The 17,610-nt window shown below is 39.1% G+C and overlaps 4 protein-coding genes across 8 annotated transcripts; 1 reads left to right on the top strand and 3 right to left on the bottom strand.

Moving 5' to 3' along the window:
• Nucleotides 1-12: 12 nt before the first annotated feature.
• LOC144475315 (protein scarlet-like) lies at nt 13-3,412 on the bottom strand. 2 transcript variants are annotated; one of them, XM_078191099.1, is made up of 14 exons: nt 3,026-3,412; nt 2,913-2,961; nt 2,758-2,807; nt 2,538-2,677; nt 2,289-2,459; nt 1,928-2,169; nt 1,650-1,842; nt 1,515-1,552; nt 1,343-1,454; nt 1,041-1,268; nt 804-939; nt 605-710; nt 406-506; nt 13-310 (listed from the first exon to the last, which is right to left on the bottom strand). In XM_078191099.1, the coding sequence occupies exons 1-14, from the start codon at nt 3,195-3,197 to the stop codon at nt 135-137; spliced, it is 1,914 nt and encodes a 637-aa protein (XP_078047225.1). In that variant the 5' UTR covers nt 3,198-3,412; the 3' UTR covers nt 13-134. The 2 variants fall into 2 exon arrangements, with proteins under 2 accessions (XP_078047225.1, XP_078047226.1); XM_078191100.1 differs by having other exon boundaries at nt 1,343-1,451.
• Nucleotides 2,670-15,665, top strand: Spindly (spindle apparatus coiled-coil protein 1 spindly). The gene is made up of 7 exons (XM_078191103.1): nt 2,670-2,716; nt 13,531-13,904; nt 13,976-14,285; nt 14,370-14,490; nt 14,563-14,872; nt 14,949-15,108; nt 15,175-15,665. The coding sequence occupies exons 2-7, from the start codon at nt 13,645-13,647 to the stop codon at nt 15,535-15,537; spliced, it is 1,524 nt and encodes a 507-aa protein (XP_078047229.1). The 5' UTR covers nt 2,670-2,716; nt 13,531-13,644; the 3' UTR covers nt 15,538-15,665.
• Nucleotides 4,782-8,588, bottom strand: LOC144475314 (protein white). 3 transcript variants are annotated; one of them, XM_078191097.1, is made up of 12 exons: nt 8,456-8,574; nt 7,991-8,330; nt 7,477-7,723; nt 7,105-7,415; nt 6,841-7,039; nt 6,567-6,705; nt 6,137-6,503; nt 5,925-6,056; nt 5,609-5,837; nt 5,413-5,518; nt 5,183-5,354; nt 4,782-5,124 (listed from the first exon to the last, which is right to left on the bottom strand). In XM_078191097.1, the coding sequence occupies exons 2-12, from the start codon at nt 8,087-8,089 to the stop codon at nt 5,017-5,019; spliced, it is 2,109 nt and encodes a 702-aa protein (XP_078047223.1). In that variant the 5' UTR covers nt 8,090-8,330; nt 8,456-8,574; the 3' UTR covers nt 4,782-5,016. The 3 variants fall into 3 exon arrangements, with proteins under 3 accessions (XP_078047223.1, XP_078047222.1, XP_078047224.1); XM_078191096.1 differs by having other exon boundaries at nt 7,991-8,588; XM_078191098.1 differs by having other exon boundaries at nt 6,137-6,470; nt 7,991-8,588.
• On the bottom strand, nt 8,824-16,829 carry Pi3k92e (phosphatidylinositol 3-kinase 92E). 2 transcript variants are annotated; one of them, XM_078191095.1, is made up of 11 exons: nt 16,220-16,829; nt 15,957-16,131; nt 15,673-15,884; nt 12,778-13,209; nt 12,246-12,676; nt 11,747-12,040; nt 11,368-11,646; nt 10,903-11,172; nt 10,430-10,744; nt 9,817-10,279; nt 8,824-9,706 (listed from the first exon to the last, which is right to left on the bottom strand). In XM_078191095.1, exons 1-11 carry the CDS (start codon nt 16,361-16,363, stop codon nt 9,575-9,577), a joined length of 3,147 nt encoding a protein of 1,048 aa, XP_078047221.1. In that variant the 5' UTR covers nt 16,364-16,829; the 3' UTR covers nt 8,824-9,574. The 2 variants fall into 2 exon arrangements, with proteins under 2 accessions (XP_078047221.1, XP_078047220.1); XM_078191094.1 differs by having other exon boundaries at nt 15,673-16,131.
• Nucleotides 16,830-17,610: the final 781 nt, after the last annotated feature.

The raw sequence follows: 17,610 nt of genomic DNA, 5'->3' as shown, positions 1-17,610 counted from the left end.
GTAATATGTCGTTGTTATCATTATTATAATTGCATATAGATTATTATTTAATAATGCTATCGCTTTTTATCTGTTACCTATTAGCTGATTACTTATTACATTAGACACAAAATACCGGAGGAACGATCTTCCGATTATTTCAGTCTGCAACGATTCCAGAGGCAAAGGTAACCGAGAGTATGAAAGACGAGGTACATGATTATCATGAGCACCATGTCCATCGAGAAGTTGGACTCGTCGAAGTCGTACCGATTCAATACTCCTCGGCCTTCCGTGATGCAAGGTAGTTCAGGATCGAATGTTTCGCAAGCTGCAACCATTTTGAAAATTTAGGTACAATCATCGACAACGTTATCGCTCATTTACAGGTACTTTCTATATCTATAAATCTACAAATCCACTTACATATATTGTGCACCCCGCTCCATTGAAGTATGGTAAGCGCTTCGTTCGAATATAGGAGCCAAGAAATGTACTTTATCCAACGGATGTATATCGGCAACGAGCTAGATGAAGTAGGGTTAGCCTAGGTGAATCGGGCTATCGGGGAATTGGATTATCGGCAAAACTCTCGCGTAAAATGTTCAAGCGTGAAACTACATACCCAAGTTTTAGAAATGGACCCATACTGATCATCAAAATGTAATCGAAAGGTACTAAGTACGCCATCGCCAGTGGTACGCTTTCAAACGCCGTCGAGAAAAAGCAACCTGGAAACGAGTTTGCCATTAGGAACTACACTTCCTACTTTTTCACCGTCACACATTACATCTAAGCAAAATAATTAAGTGCGAATGTTTTACCGCAAGCAGTTGACACGTTTATTGTAAGCAAAATTACGAGCAAAGTGAATCCAAACGCTTCCACGCTGTTCCGTAATCCCGCCAACCAGTATATTATCGACGTAAACAATAGTGGCTCCACTATCAGTCCAGGTACCTGAAATTCCAATTTGTCACCTTGAAACTGCAACATTCGATGAAATGATTCGATTGAAATGGTTAGGTGAAATGATTCGGAAACAGTGGCGATCCACTTGCCAACGAAAGCATTCGTGCGACGTAATAAAGATGAATCGGATACATTCCGTCTCGATACTCTCTTCGGAGGAGCGGTAATTGCTGCGGCATCAGAGCGAGCGTAGCGTACATTGGGAAGAACGCATTTTCAGACACTAAAATAAAAAGGACGCCTTGCGTAGCTTGAATGCCTAGTTGATCGGGATTCACGGCACCCACGAAACACAGTCCAGCAATTATAGCTACGCTCTGAAATATTTTCATCGTGTTTAATCTCTCTCGAATAGTTTTTATCGAAATACCAGCCAAGATAGCTTACTTACTACTTTTTGGAGTATTCTGATCAGCTGCAACGAGGGATCTCTCAAAACTTGTAGGAAATCTCGATATATCAACCAGTAAAGTCGCGAGAAATAACGTTTTTGTCTCCTGCTGCTAACGAAACGAAACTGTTTGCTGTTGAAGTTTGAAGTTTGAAGTTTGTTGAATACTCACCAGACGAATTTGCTATCGAGAAACATCCTTATCATCGACTAAAACCAAACGAGGAAACGCTAATTAAAAGGGAATAAGAGAAAGATGTGCACAAGCAAGTCTACATAGAAATACAATAGCAAACAATTTGCTTACTCCCGAGGGTTCCTCCGATTGAATATCCTTTCCAAGAGTGCAATCGATTTCGCTGGATAAGTGGCTCGATAAAAATAAGTCGCATAATCTTCGCGCAGCTTCTTTACCGCCGTTATCGATTTTTGATCCAGCAGCCACTGTAGCTATTAGGAAATCTGCTGGGTTGTAATTTCGTGGGCACACGTATCCCTGACTAAAAAAAAGAGTTCAAAGTACGGTATAACGACTTTCCTCTAATATCGTTTCTATAAATCGACGCCAAATATCACTTGATATACCTTTGAAAAAATTGCAATGCTTGTTCCGTACGACCGGCGAATACCAGCCGACCATCCGCAATCAAGATTATGCGGTCGAAGGAATCGAATATCGCAGAACTCGGTTGGTGTATAGTACACAAGACTGTGTTACGCCCTTTTATAGCAAAATACTTTAGCTGTGATATCAAAGAGTTCGCTGAATGTGAATCCTGTCCTGTAGTTGGTTCGTCCAGGAAGAGTATCTTTGGATCAATAAGCAGCTGAAAAAATCCATAGTGGCATCTCTGTTTCTCTATCTCGAAAGCCTAAGCTTACTCAAATTCAGAAAAAATGATATCTGATCAGAGAACAAATGAAAAGCAACGCGGATCTATCTTACTTCGGTAACAAACGCCAGTCTCTTCTTCTCACCACCGGATAATACTTTGTCGTCGATACCGTTGCCGATTTTTACATCGCGCCTTTCGTTTAAGCCGACGTTTTCTAGTAAACGATCGATTTTGTTTCGTATCTCAGATATTCTCGTTCTTCCATCTAGTTTCATTCGAGCCTGCAACGTTCAAAGCTGCATGCAAACGTATTTACGTACGTATAATACTATACACATATCTATTTATGCACATCGTACCATAAACCATAGATGTTCAATCACGGTCATAGTTTCAACAAACATATCTTCCTGATGCATATAACCGCTGTTTGCCATCATGTACGACGAATCTACCGGCACACCGTTAGCACGAACATCCCCGTGAACCAAAGCTTCGGCTGAGTCAAACGATTGAGAAAACGAACAAGCGATCACAGGTAAATACAATAAGTAATTAAAAAATAAATCAAATACTCACGTCCATTGCGAAAAGCTAACGCAGTCATCAATGAACTTTTTCCAGCTCCGCTACATTCGAACATCCAAAAAAAATCCAAGAAAATAGTATAAATACCCGTATCGATTTTACCATCTTTACATTTTATGCAAAGACCGCAGCAATTGCAACTTTACCTCGAACCGATTATGGCTGTCAAATCACCGGGTTTTGCTGTACCTCGCGCTAAAATTGATCATCCTTCGTTATAACCCTTCGTTTGGACTACCATAAAAATCAAATGACACACCATTGTAAATTAGTTGTTTGCGCACGTTCCTTCTTCCGCGGTCCATTGCATAAACCGAAACATCTCGCCAAGTTAGGATGACACCGTTCGCGTTCGGTCCACACATCTCCCCATTACTGTTTTGATCATCATCGTTGCTTCGTGGCCACAGAATCTCTGTTGAACCGTTCATTGCGATCTGCAAATCCAAATTCCTTCTTGTTCGCGGTTGTCGCTCTATCGGGATCCCACAGTTTGAATCGAAAATTGCATTCTCTGACCCTTCAAATTCGTCCGGTTCGGTTCAACGACATATTTCCACGATTTGTCGCACCTGTACACTTTGAAATTCTTAAAACTGAAACCAAAAGGAACTCCTCCGACCGAACGAACAGACGACCGACCGAATCGTTCCGCAAACGGGATTCTTACTGAATCAAATACGCTGCAGCTCCTACTCGGCCGCCCGAACGTATCCTGTTTCCTTTTATTCCTTCGACCAAGCAGAACCTGCGAATTCACCCGTACTCGTTACCATTTCAATAACTACAGGTAGACTACCGCAATTACATGCCATGAATACGAATATTTTACAAATACCTCGCCTAATTCGTCAGATAGAACACGACCAATTTTTTTACGCGACTTGAACCGACATTTATTATTTCGAAAGGTTTAATTGTTTTTACACACGATAAACCTATTAACATTTGAATTGTTTTGCACGATTACAGATTCGCGTCCGATTCGCGCGTGTATCGAAATCATGACTAAAAAACAACCCTGGAACTGTTCGAAAAAGCTAGACAGACGCTAATAAGAGGCGCGAAATTGCCGAACGGTGCCAGATTAGACGCGTTATAGTAATCGAAGACGGAAACCTTATACTCGTCTTGAACAAGGATTATGTCTCGTCGCGTCGTGGACATTCATCGAAGGTACGGCGGGCCGTGTCGTAAGTAAGTCTTTCATTTACTTGTGCACTTTCGAATTCGACTTCGTGATACTTTACACTTTGTGACAATTGTCATACAAGTTTCAGTTACAGGACAAGTACAAGAGCGCCGGTTTTGTAACAATCGAATGACCTTTGGACAAAGTACACGGATAAAATTGATTTTATCCGGATTGTGACTTGCAACGAAAGCTACTATTAGTTTTCTACGAGACTTTCGAAACTTGCACGTTTAGTGAATTTGTTGATAATAATTACTGTCGATTGTATTGTACGCGTTGAAATCGATCATCAGACAAAATGCACTTCGTACATACGTTGCTCGATTGCAATTTCTTTCTTGTTTGAATGTGCGCTCGCACGGTGTAAGTAACAACCGGTTTATCAAAGATATTGGAGTCTATGCTTGGAAGGGTGGCCAACCAAGGTATTTCTTACAAGTCTATCCGCAAGAGGTTTACAACCCACAGCGAGTCACAGCAGTAACAGGAAATGCCAAGACATTCGGCCGAGTTTGAACGAGGATAAAGTTGAGTCGTGTTGCGTCACAATGCGTTACGTTTGCGACTCGTTCAAACTCGACTGCTCATATGTCTTCTCGTTGCATTTTTTATTTTTTTTTCTCTCCCGTTGTGGTAAAGGTGTGTCGTATGAAACAACGAGAACACCGTGACCGAGGCCAGAAGTAGGAAACTCGCTTTATCGACTTTGTCGTCATATGCCATAATAATACAGTATACTTACTTTCGCATTTTGAAAGTTTCGCCGATATGCTACATGTAGCAGCGTAAACACAATGAGGATTTGTTGCGAGGGATAATCATATAATTCTCGAATAATTTCGTCACATTTTTTTAATTATTTCAACTCGAAACATTGTACAAATAAGGCGAACGTCGATATCGGCAGTGTAAAGTTGTCGCGTAAATCGCAGGCCGAGCAAAAGGCAATGAGTTTCCTCATAAATGTAAAAAGAACTCCGAAATGAAATCGAAAGAAACGCCTGATCGTGTGCGCGTATGCCTCTTCTTCTCCGTTATTTCACGTCTCTTTCCTTCTACCATCGCTTGACACGCCGAGTTTTTGATAGCAGAGCCAGAAATGCCAGGAAACGAAATGCAATTATTAAAGAAAAGAGACAGGCGATATCTATCCAGAAATGATCCTGTAAATCAGAACGAATTTCATACGTAAACGTAAAACAGTGTAACAAAGAAACAAACCTCTTTAAAGTTGAAAGTTTGCAAAACCATCCGTCCAGTTTTAGGACATGTTGCGTTGCTTCTCGTGCACGCTATAGACTCCACATCTGACCACTGATTGATCAGGAGAGCTTCGTTACCGTATCGAAACCAGGACAAGTAAGAAAACCATTCAAAGTAATATGGAACGGATCTGTAAATTTATCCGCGTTTCAATATGTCCAGGAAGTATAGGTGAAAGGTCTTCTTACGCTGTGTTCAAGAAAAATCCACCAAACAATAGAAACGGAATTATCACAGGAGGTCCAATAGACAATGCCATCGATAAATTGTTGCTCATGCAGGATATCAAATAGCCTGAAAATTTCATAAGAGTAACTTTGTTAATAACAAGCTCTTAAAATGTTTTTATTGTTAACGTTAACGACGGATACTCGCAATGCTCACCGAAAGATGTGGAAACGTTCGCGACTAGCGCAACGATGCCAGCAGTAATGAAAAAGTGATCAATTCCAGGATACAGTCCAATCATTGGATAAGCGATGACAGTAAAGAGGAACGGTACGGCTAAGAAGATGGGCGCTTCCGCTAACGTTTTGCAGAGAAAATACACGTCGGTACGATACATACCGTTCCGATGTTCCCGCAAAAATATCGGCAACTCTGCGCAAAACACCTACATCACATATTTTACGAATCATTTACGACATCTTCATCTCATTTTATTCTATGTATAGATTAACACGCATCGAATGATCCTTACATTGATAACGGCGAAAACATTTTGGAAGGTCATGTTCGTAAGGAAAATAAATAAAGCACCGTTTACGTTCATCACTCCGTCTTGATCAAGTCGTTGACCGAAATAAATGATTCCGATGAGGAACGACACCATCTGTGACATGTTTACAAGATAGATTGACGAAACGGTCTACGTGAAATGTAGGGAAAATTTGTTATTGGAGAGTAACGTACAATGGTCTGAAGCAACCGTATCTTAATGAGGATTGGTTCCTTGATGACAGACAGCCATGATCGCCAAAGAACCGCGCGAAATTGTTCGCACCAAGTTGCCTTGTACGGAGATCGATTGTCGTCCGGGTACTTCGAGTCCCGAAGGGAATCCTCGAATTCACCGTTTATTGCTTCCGCCTCCAACGCGATTTTCACACCGTGTTGAGTCTTTTGAAAGGTGTTACAGACAGTATGTATAGCGTGTCGACAGGACGATTCCCGACCTGGCACAACAGCCAGTACTTGCACGAAGTAATCTGCCGGATTATAATTACTCGGACATGCTGCACCCAATCTGAAAAAATTTTTACAGACACACGGTCGACAACTGAAACGAATAGGAAAATAAATCGGAAACAAATAGAGATCCGTGTCGATCGATGAAACTCACGTCTCGAAAAAAGCGCATGCTTCCAGTGCTGTGCCCATGAAGGCCACTCTTCCTTCAGCCATCAGCAAGATTCTGTCAAAGAGAGCAAACAGTTCCGAGGATGGTTGATGCAATGTAGCAACGATCGTTTTACCTCGCGCTACAATACAATCGTAAACGATAGAACAGCGAGTTGAGAAGTTTAGTTGAAGAAAACTTTAATTGAACAAATTATGTTTTTAACGGAATAGGTGTCGGACCGCGAGGATGCGCGTATCAGAGTTTTAGCACGCACCGGCCAAAGTCTTTAAAACGGAGACTACTTGATGCGCCATAAACGAATCCAAACCGGACGTCGGTTCGTCGCAAAACATTAGCGGAGGATCGGTGAGAACCTCGGAAGCAAACGACAATCTTTTCATCTCTCCACCAGAAAGACCTTTGAGTCTTCCTGGCTGACCAATCACAGTATTCCGGCATTTTGTCAGAGCAAGCTGAAACAAACAGTAAGGAGAAGCACAAAGATCTTTTTCATCCACTTGACTTTCGAATCGCTCACCTCGTTGATCACGTCGTTCACTCGATCAACTCTCTGTACCATAGGTATTCTTCGATCCATGCGCACCATTGCTTGGAAAAGAAGATGTTCCCAGACGGTCAAAGTACCAACGAATAAATCATCCTGTTGTACGTAAGCGGTCCTCGACGTTAGCATCATGGAAGAGACTCTTCGACCGTTAGCTGCCATTGCACCGGACACAATTACACCGCGGGTCGACCGGAACGTTAACGCATTCAGTAATGTTGTTTTACCGGCCCCCGATGATCCCATGATCACCAACAATTCTCCCGGATAGGCCACCCCGCACACTACAATACAATTTTCAATTCAATTTCGCTTACGAATTCGCATTGGATTTCATCTCCGTACCATCTTTCAGTAAATGTTTCCGTTCCATCGATTTCTTTTTGCGTAAGAGAAGTCGATCGCAAATAGTCTCGTTGTTCCTAGCAGCGTATACATTCAAATCGCTCCAGGTATACGTAATCGACTCGTTTATAAGAGGTCGCGCCGATACTGGATCTCCGGTAAGGTTCAAAGTACGCGTAATCGGCTCCAAGTTCAGAAAGATTTCGCTGTTTGTCCCGCGTCGCAAATCATCCCTTTTATCATCTCCCTACAAGTCGTAATCGAAATGTTTATGTTCGCTAATTAAGAGACAATCGAAATGGAAGATTATTAATTGTTGCATCGTGTGCAATGCATTGAAACAGATATTGGCATTGGCAAAAGGAAAGCCTTAAAAGGGCAGCGGAAGCCAAACGTGATTCGCCCTCCAACACGCGACTCGGGACAGTTAGGACAGTCGAGACTCCGGCAAGGTAGTAATTCAAGTATGTGTAGATGTTGATGACATCGCAGAAAATTCTTTTATATTGCTTACCAGTTTAATTGCATTGTAGGAGACTGCACGAGATTTATTTCCGCAAGTGGTCAACACTCTTGAAGAAAGCAGCGGTTCTGTCTCTTCTGTAGCAGTCATTTTTTTATAATTTTTTCTATTTTCTTATTTTGTTGCTTTTTTAACCGACGATGATTATTAGAAAGCAAAATAATATTGTTTCCAAGATGATTACGTATCGCAGAATCCCCTTTTTCTCCCGCGAATCAAACTTGTTTCGAAATGTAATAGTTGGCTTCGGAAATGTAAAAGATGGCTTCGGAACGCCTTTCGTCGTAAATCGTTAAATCCTACCGTCAAACAGCAACAAGTACGACGATGCCTGTAGGATTAGTAGCAGCAACAACGACGACAATAACAAAAACGGCAACAATGATCGCAACGAATACTACTACAACCAATACGAGTAGTACAAATAACAATCATAAACAAACTGTAAAAACAAACCGTGAAAATGATTCGATTCAAGATTGTTGGACTTGGCGCGGTCAACTCGATTCATGACAGTGTACCGCAGCGGTTCGATGCAACTTAGCCACAAACCAAGCACACATTCTCGGATTGCCTGTCTCCCACCTTCTATCGCTGTCCTCCTGTCTTCTGTGTTGCGTCTCCTGTCTCCGCCTGTCGTTCCACTACTTTGCGTTAGCTTATGTAACAAGACTAACTAAGACTACGAATCCATGAGCTTACCCACATCGCAACAACGGCCAAGCAAAAGAATCTCCACCGCGGCCTTGCACACGTAATCGCCTGTGAAATACGTGATCGTTGTTTAGCAAAAGGGACTGATGATTATAATTAGAAGAACAGGATGAAGAATGACTTTGTTTATTGTTATTCATACAATAGTATTTCAAGCATCCAAAATTTGAAGGATTCTTCGGTGTTCTTTTCCCTATCTTAAGATTCTGATTTCGATATCGATTTCGAATTCAGTCGAAAGGTAGAAGGAGTGTCGTATCGAAAAAACAACGACACTGTGGTAATCTGACGCGAGGAACGATATTGTGCCGTTTTCGCAACGAGACATTCCTACGGTATGTGTACAAACGGCCGCGCGTATATTCTTTTCAGGAATCCGCAATGTCAATCAATGATATGTACCGTATACGTATTCCTATTCATATCCTATTCGTACTCGTACTCCTATACCTATTCCTATACCTATTTCTATTCCGCTACCGGTACCGTTTCCCATCATGGTCGAAAATGTCAGAGTAAAATGGGGAAAGGCAAAGCGGCAGTCTCTGTTTGTGTTTGAGAAGAAGGCAGCCCGTACCCGATCGATAAGCGATATCGACCCGAGCAGATTCCTTCATCTCCGACGTCTCCAATTCCTGTGTGTCGAAAGTAGTACATTACTCTGGTTCTTTCGGTTAGAATCCTCTTCTTCAGGTTTTCATTTGTATTTCTTTCTTGCCGTGCGACGATTCGTCCGGTTCTCATCGATTTTACTCTTTCTTACATCTTGTGCCTCCATTTCTGTTTCTATTTCCATTTCCATATCTGTTGTTCCACTCTGACTGGTTTGTTGAGTTTCGCGTTCCATTCGCTCGCACCGGTTCACGTGGTTTTATTATTTTTGGACATATTATGAGAAGCCCAGTTTAACGAAGTTTTCCATGAATTGCAGAGAGCTTCGTCAAATTTGCTTCTAAAGTGCTTTTGTGCTTCGCTTTCAGACATCTCGAGTACCTACGAATTAACAAACGAAATTAAAATTATTGAAATTATTATCACTATCATCGTTATTATGATTATTAATGTCGAAGAAGCAGATTGAACGAAAAAAAAGCAATACTTACCAACGTATCTCTCAAATAATTCAAATCTTTTTCGGAAGATAATTCTGGCAGTCCCGTTGAGATCATCATGGCAAACAAAGATAATATCAAACCCCCGTGTTGTCGCAACACGAGAAAAGCTTCTTCGCAATTTCTCTGAAATCGTTGAAATTCGAGCGCTTGGCCCTTCTTAGTTTGTCCCTTATTTATCACGTGGACGAAATCGTTGGTCAAAACGAAAGGCACACGTTCACGTCTGAATCCGAATTTTTCTTTAAAATGTCCAAGTATGTGACCGAAATCAACGTGAAATAGTTGACCAGTTTTTTTCACCATTATATTATCCGAATGTCGATCCGCGATTCCAAGAACATATGTAGCCACGCAGTAACCCGCGCAGCTCAACGTAAACTCCTCGATAGCTTTGTTCAACGCTGCTTCCGTATGATTGTGGTCCTTCAGCCACGCGAGCAGAGAACCTCGCCTGAATCAAGTAATCGAAAAGTACAATTAACAGCTTGTACTAGAATGAACACTACTCAGATGAGCAGTTACTTTTAGATTGGCCAATACTGAAATACCAATGAAAGTACAACGGATAATTCAATAGAAATGTCATTTATATTGAACGCACCTAAACGCAGCCGTTGCCGAGAACGTTCCCTTCTCTTTCTGAATGTTTGCTATTGTTTCTGCGTTTAATACCACTTCGATCATTCCAACTCTATTTTCCGTCGATATGCAACCGTAAGGATTCATTCGTAAATCCAGACCTTCTCTCTTCCACAGTTTGTCCATGATTCGTAGCATCTGAAGCGTAAGCATGTCTTGTCTCAAGTCGTCCCCATGCTTCAGTATCAAGTAAATGTCGTCCCCGAATGGATCATCGTTTTCAAAAACAAGCCAAAGCGGTCGCATTTTACTGTCCATCACTCTACATTTCTCAATTCTGTAAGCCGAATATCATATCGCCGAAAAGTAGGAACCATATCGTCATTAATCGATCACTTTCACTCGACTCACAACTATCGTATACGATATTAAACGATGCATGTGTAAACTCTTACTGTTCAATCACGAATCTTTTTAAGTGGATATTCAACTTACTTGATGCGTTTCCATCGGAAACTCGGATCCAAAGGGTTCAAAACGTTCGAAAGTGCTTCTTGGCAGTGAGGCTCCTGCATGAACTCTTGGAAACCTTGCAAAGTAGCTTTACGATCTTTCCGTTGTTTTATGTTTTCGGAAGCAGTTTTCAGCTTTCCCAGGCAGTCTATTTGTTTGAATAACGCTCGCATGTGTTGCTGACTTCCTCTACAATAGGCTTCCAATATCAAACCAAATCGAACGGATACAGCACCTACTTGCATTTCCGATCTACGAACCAAACATTTTATCTTGTTTATTCAAACGTGGGTATATTCCGTCAATTTAACAACGGTTCCGCACAACCTATTTAAACGCTTTAAATCATCAAATGTTGTAATTGTGAAACTGATAAAACACGATAGATAAAATAAGAAACAGGAGACATGCAGGGAAGTAAACAGAAAGACCAAACATTTTGCAAACCTAAGATGCCAGAATAGAAAATGACCAATCCTTCGATTATTGAGGGCTCGTCTCAACAAAAATTCGGTCAAATCGCAGGACAAGTAATTTTCATGTTTCAATGCCTGCACCAACTGCAGTAAATACAAACTCAAGTCTTCGTCGCTGACATCCATCAAACAACGTACGGCAAAACTTCGGACATTTTGATCAGCATAAGCGTAATCCAATAATTCGAGTGCTTTTTCGACTGGTAATTTCGGCCATTGTTGAACTAATGCTGTAGCTTCGGCCACCTCGCTGCACACATTCAAAAACGAAAAAAATACTACACTAAAATTTCATTTTTTTACCTAGTACACGTATGCAACTATAATTTATAGAATGTTGAAATTTTCACCTATGATCGTTCCATTCGACACAATGCAACAGTTTCGCCAAAAGTGTGGGAATTTTGTGAAGGCAGTGATGCCGCAACGTCCACATGATTTTTCGTTCTTGTTCATGTAACTCGTGCAACGGATCCCTATCCGCCAATAATCGAAGTTGTTCAAGTTGTTGAAGCTTGCTAACGTCCGAGTCTTGATCCGGTTCCTCTTGAATTGATCGTTCGGTGGATGACTCATGCAACTTCCTCGCATATTCGATCATTTTTTCCGGAGTCGGGTAAAGAACGGATTTCTCCTTTCCGTAACTAAATATTGTACCAAACAGAAGGTAGATATAGCTCGAATCTACGAGATCAAACAAACAGAGAAAGAGAGAAAGAAAGAGAAAATGATAGCGAGAGATCGAGAAGAGAAGAAGCAAGCTATAAAGAAAGTATAAAGCAAGAAATATGAAAGGAAAAAGAGACAAGATGGAAGGAAAATAAATGGAATAAATTCAAAAGAACTCACTTTGGAAATGTTAACATTAGAGCAGCTGCTCTATCTATATGTGGGTTTGACACTACTGTACCAAGAGGGTGTAGTAGATCATCGTTTTGCATGTCCTCCGCGTACGTCCACGTGTAAAGTGTCATTGCTCCTGTTTTCAATTGAGACTTAAAATCGTATATAGTTGTGTTAGCCCAACACAATGGATTTATAAAAAATTCTTGTTTTGTGTCTCTGACCAATCTACGACTTTTCAATCCTTTTGCAGTTTTACTGATTTCATATAAAACAAAACACAGTCTAGCCATTCGCGGTATATCGCACACTTTAATGTCGAATCTCAAAGTTTCCTCCCACTCGCAACTACCATCTGGGGTCACAACAGCCTCTTTCGTTTTCTGACTCTCACATAAAGATTTACCACCGTGAAAAAGTCCAGCTTGAAGTCCGATCTACGAGTCAATTTTCCAACCAAAAATAAGAAAAAATGCATCAGTGTTCAACAAATATATGAAACAAGATAATACAACACAATATAATTAATGAACTTTACCTCGACTGTGCGATGAGCAGCATCGCAGTTCAACCGTGATATTCCATTTACTACGAAACAAAACGGTTCCTCGATCTTCCAGGCTGATGTATGTTTACCCTTTTTGCGTAGGGTCAATGTAGAAAACGAAGGCCTTGTACGTTGCAAACCATCCGTTTCTACATTCTCTACAGCATTCTCCTGATCTACAGCAACACTGTCTTTGCTCAACGTAACTAACGTCGGTAAAATATCTTTTGCTAGACAGTCCTGAATATAACTGAATTGTATCAATGGATAATCTCCTATTAAATATTCCTCTTGTCCGCAAACCTTTAAAGTAAAGTCGCTCGGATGCCCCCGTGACATAAAAGTGTTTGCTCGCTTATTTAAAATGGACACCAATAACTGGTATGGTGTCATAGTGTGTGACATTTGAAATGTAAACGTCGTCTGAAAAATTACGAAAATTTCACATATAATCATCATTCGAAATCATCGCCTTTCCCCCCATCATCTTATGCGTATTCCAAACCAACCAATAATGCTGCACGAAAACACTATCAACGACAGTCAGTTACTCTTCCCGCCAATTTTTCATTGCGTTTCGCACCTAACCTGACAGTCTCTAACCGTCCGTTGAGCAAATTAAAAACATATTCAATTTACTAGTCAATGAAAATATTAAAAAATATCTTACAATACTTATAATTTCAAATTATTTTTAACATAACCATCGGATAATCAAAAAAAGTCTTAAATCTTTTTTTGTAGGGACTGAAAAAGTGGAGATTCCTATTAAAAGTGACGCATGCGCGTTAGGGATTTGTTCAGTAAAAGACCGGAGTCGGCTGGAGTTTCGTCTTAGTAAAATTCTGTGCTTTAAATATGTCAACGCTTGAGACAGTCAACGAAACAAATAACCAAGAACTCAATGAAAATGATATTGAAGAAATTGGTAATCGTACCCATTACATACTCAAAAGCGAAAACGAAAAATGTCGACAAGAAATATACGATTTAAAAAGAAAACTCGAATTAAATGAAACAATGCTTCGAGAAACTCAAGAAGCCAATGAATTACTTGAACATTCCCTTGAATCACAAGTTTCGCAGACAGAAAGAATAATACATGAAACGAAGGAGAAGTAAATTAATTTTTATAAAAGCGACTATAAAACTTTCCTATCGTCATTCTTTCTCGTCTTTCATTTCACAGGCAACGTATTACGATCAAAGAATATGAAAACACAATTTCAAGTTTGGAGACAAAATTAGCAAAACAGACAACAGAAATTGAACAATTACATCAACAAATTAACCAACAAAAAGAAACTGAATCCATGCATATGGCAACTATAGATAAATTGGCAAATATTTCCCTTGAAGCAGACAAGATTTCACTTCAAAAATGCGAGTTAGAGCAACTTAACACGTTGTTACATTTAGAAATCCAGAAACGGAAGAGTGCCGAAGAAACGATCAAGGAATTGAAAGCACAATACAATGAACTTCTGCTTAAATTGCAGGTAAGAAGCAATTCGTTTGTGTTACTTTTACAAGAATATTATTGTCATTGTATATCAAAATATGCACATGTCCTTTATCTACAGAATACCACAAAGCAATTGTATGAGAACAGTACAGCTTTGGAGGAGGTACGAGCAGAGCTTGCATTAAGTCGTGCTGAAATAGAATCACTGAATACAAAACCTGCAAATGATTTATTAAAAGGTAGGTACACACAGAATGTACTGTTATCAAGTCTACATTTCTTGCTTCTGTAGTTTCCATAATTTTTTTCAGGCAATTCACTTTTTGCCGAAGTAGAAGACCTTAGACGAGGCATGGTAAGTAAAATGAATGTGCTGAACCGTAAATATGCAGAAGTGAAACGAAAGTGTGCGGAACAAATGGCAGAAATCAAAATATTACAAAGCAAACAAGTCACAATGCTTAGCAAGTGCGAAAACAGCACGGGTACTGCTTCAGCAGAAATGGATGAGTTATTGCAGAAATATAAAAGTAGAGTAGCAGATCTTGAGAGAAAACTCAAGTCTGAAATGAAGAAAAACAATGATTCCGATCAAGAAAAGTTAGAATCCATGACTGTTGGGTAAGTGTAGTTTCGTTATGAATATTTCAAATTCGTTTTTTTATTAGATTCCACTTACTTGCAACATTTCTCATAGGCAATACCAATCTTTATTATTATGTGCTAAGAAAAAGGAGATAGATGAACTGCGTGTAAAGGTTGAAAACCTCTCCAGACAGTTTTTGGTGCAAGAAGAGGCAAAAATGAATTTAAATAAACAATTACAGTATTCACAATACAAAATTTCCTTGCTGGAGGTAATTATTTATCAATGTTATGGAAACTAGTATTTATATAATATAAAAAAAAACTTTACTTCATAGGCTCAAGTACAAGCTTCACAAGGCGAATTAAAATTAAATCAAGAAGGGGATAATGTAGATACTAAAATGCAACTCAAAGAGATTCAAGACGTCACCCATGCTGATAATAACAATGTAATGAATGTAAATACTAAAGTAGTCTCTGAGCAACAGTCAAGTGGTACAGTTTCCATAATTCACAGTGACTCAATAAAGACTGAAAAATGTACTAATCGCAATATTATGGTAGAGGAAACTATTACATCAACAGAAGCATATAATCTTAATAATGTTGAAGTCGTTAAGCAAGACAAGAATAACTGTCCTACAAAAAATGTACAATTTAGCCATAACATCATTTACATACAAACAAATGACATTTGACAGTAGTGCTATTTGCGTGTTACTGTTTGTTCATTACAGTTTAGTAGGTCTACTTGTACATGTGCTAATATAGCTGTTACAACCCTTGCCACCATATAAGAATAAAAATAAACCAATATTTATACATTTTCTTACCTCTGTGTTTTCAAATTTTGTAACAAGAACAATATTGCCATCCTTTAAACGGCTTTCTATATTTTTTGGTACTGCAGCAGTTGGTGCTAATCGTGTAGGAAATTGATAACGTACTTTCTCCACCCAAGTTTTTTTCTGTCTTGCCACTGCAACTTCGTCTCCTAGAACTCGCATTTTCCATCTAAAATCGTTCACTTCTGAATTCTTCAAAGCTGCAAATTCATGTAATCCTTTTCCAATTAATACACCAATCTGTGAATCTAGATTTCTATCGCTTTTCACACCTTCGTGTTCTACTACTTTAATAAAAGAACAGAATGGCTTTATATCACACAAACGTCTGGTTTCATCTCGTAATTCTTCAGTTTCAGCATTAGAATTAATACACAAAAATACATAGGATGGAGCATCTTTTAATGTGCCATGAAGAGGATATTTACTAGCTTCGTCCCAAAGATCCTATATACAAGTCCATGTTATTGTGATTTCTTTTAAGAACTAATGCTTTGAGTAACAAGTAGAAAAGATATAGTTGAACATAACTTACCTCTTTAATTTCAGCCAAAGTAATATTACGATTAGTTTCAAATGGTATAACGACTCCATTTGGCATCAAGCAAATCAATTGAACGACTTCTGTAAGTGAGTTTGCCCAAAAATTGTATGTATATCCACTTGGTGTATGGATCATGTTGCCGTATATTATGAATAAAACGTATAAAAATTCAATGTAACACAGTAGACAATTGTCGATGTATAATTAGTTTAAGAAAGAAGAAAAAAATACGTTCTCGAAGTCGCATCGCGACTGAAGATATTCTTTCTTCCTTTGGCAATGTGTCTCCATTGGTTTGAGTGGTGAAGAGTCGCATGACAAACGCCCGTGTTTCATGAAATTTTATCCCTCATCTTTACATCCGTAAATACAACTTCATATTTCCTTCCAACTTTTGAAAACTTTCAAAATTTGTTTAATTAATAAATTTGCTTGGTCAGTTATTAGCTTCTAACCGAAATCATAAAATTTTCCATCGATGTTTATCCCTCAGTATAATGAAAGTGTTACTTTGTTTGACTAATAGTGAATGAAATTCATGCGGTCGTCTCCCTCTATATGTGTGATAACAGCACTAGTCAGCCATTACTATTACAAATGTATTCTGTCTACACACAACCGCCAAGCACAAACGTAGAAGTACGCATGTACACATATACACACCCACACACATGCACATACGTTACGTATGTAGCCACACTATCTTCTTATTACAATGAACGAAATAAATTGTCCACCTTATTCCTGTTTTTGAAAGATTTTATGAGAAATAGCATTCCCATCTATATTATAACGTTCTATGGTACAAATTGCTGCGCCGCATATAAGCATATTCACCTAACGCTAATGCTTGATAGCACAGAGTATATATAACAGAATCGAAATTTTTGTCAGAGGTTTTTATATATAGTATGTATGCAACCCAGAAATTTCAAATCTAAACACAGACAAGATTAAAATTAATTAATTTCAGTTGTTTGTAAGTAACACGGTGTTTAAGAAATGTTTCCTTTTGGCTGTAGTGAAAATGATTCAAATGGACCGCCATAATGTACTTAATGGTAATGTCGGAAACCACTAGTAACAGTGGTAAGAACTTGAAGCCATAAAATCAATCGCCAGACGCTAGACGGCGCTGTTATTATTTGCATTGTGTTGTACAATAGTAAAGACAGGAACGATATTAAACAATATTTCGTAAATACATATTACAGAAAAAGAGTTGACAAATTAAAATTCAGATACAATCAAGTTCACTATAGAAATTACTTATATTGCATCACGAACCATATAGTTTGTGATATTGTATACCAAGATTTTACAGCGTGAATTACACACCTATATGTATTGTTACATATTGTATGTATGTATATAACAACGAG

Source organism: Augochlora pura, chromosome 9 (genome assembly GCF_028453695.1).
Source record: "Augochlora pura isolate Apur16 chromosome 9, APUR_v2.2.1, whole genome shotgun sequence".
In the NCBI taxonomy this organism is placed as follows: Eukaryota; Metazoa; Arthropoda; class Insecta; order Hymenoptera; family Halictidae; genus Augochlora; species Augochlora pura.
Note: the sequence above shows the minus strand (reverse complement) of the source record. Positions and strands in the feature narration are given on the sequence as shown.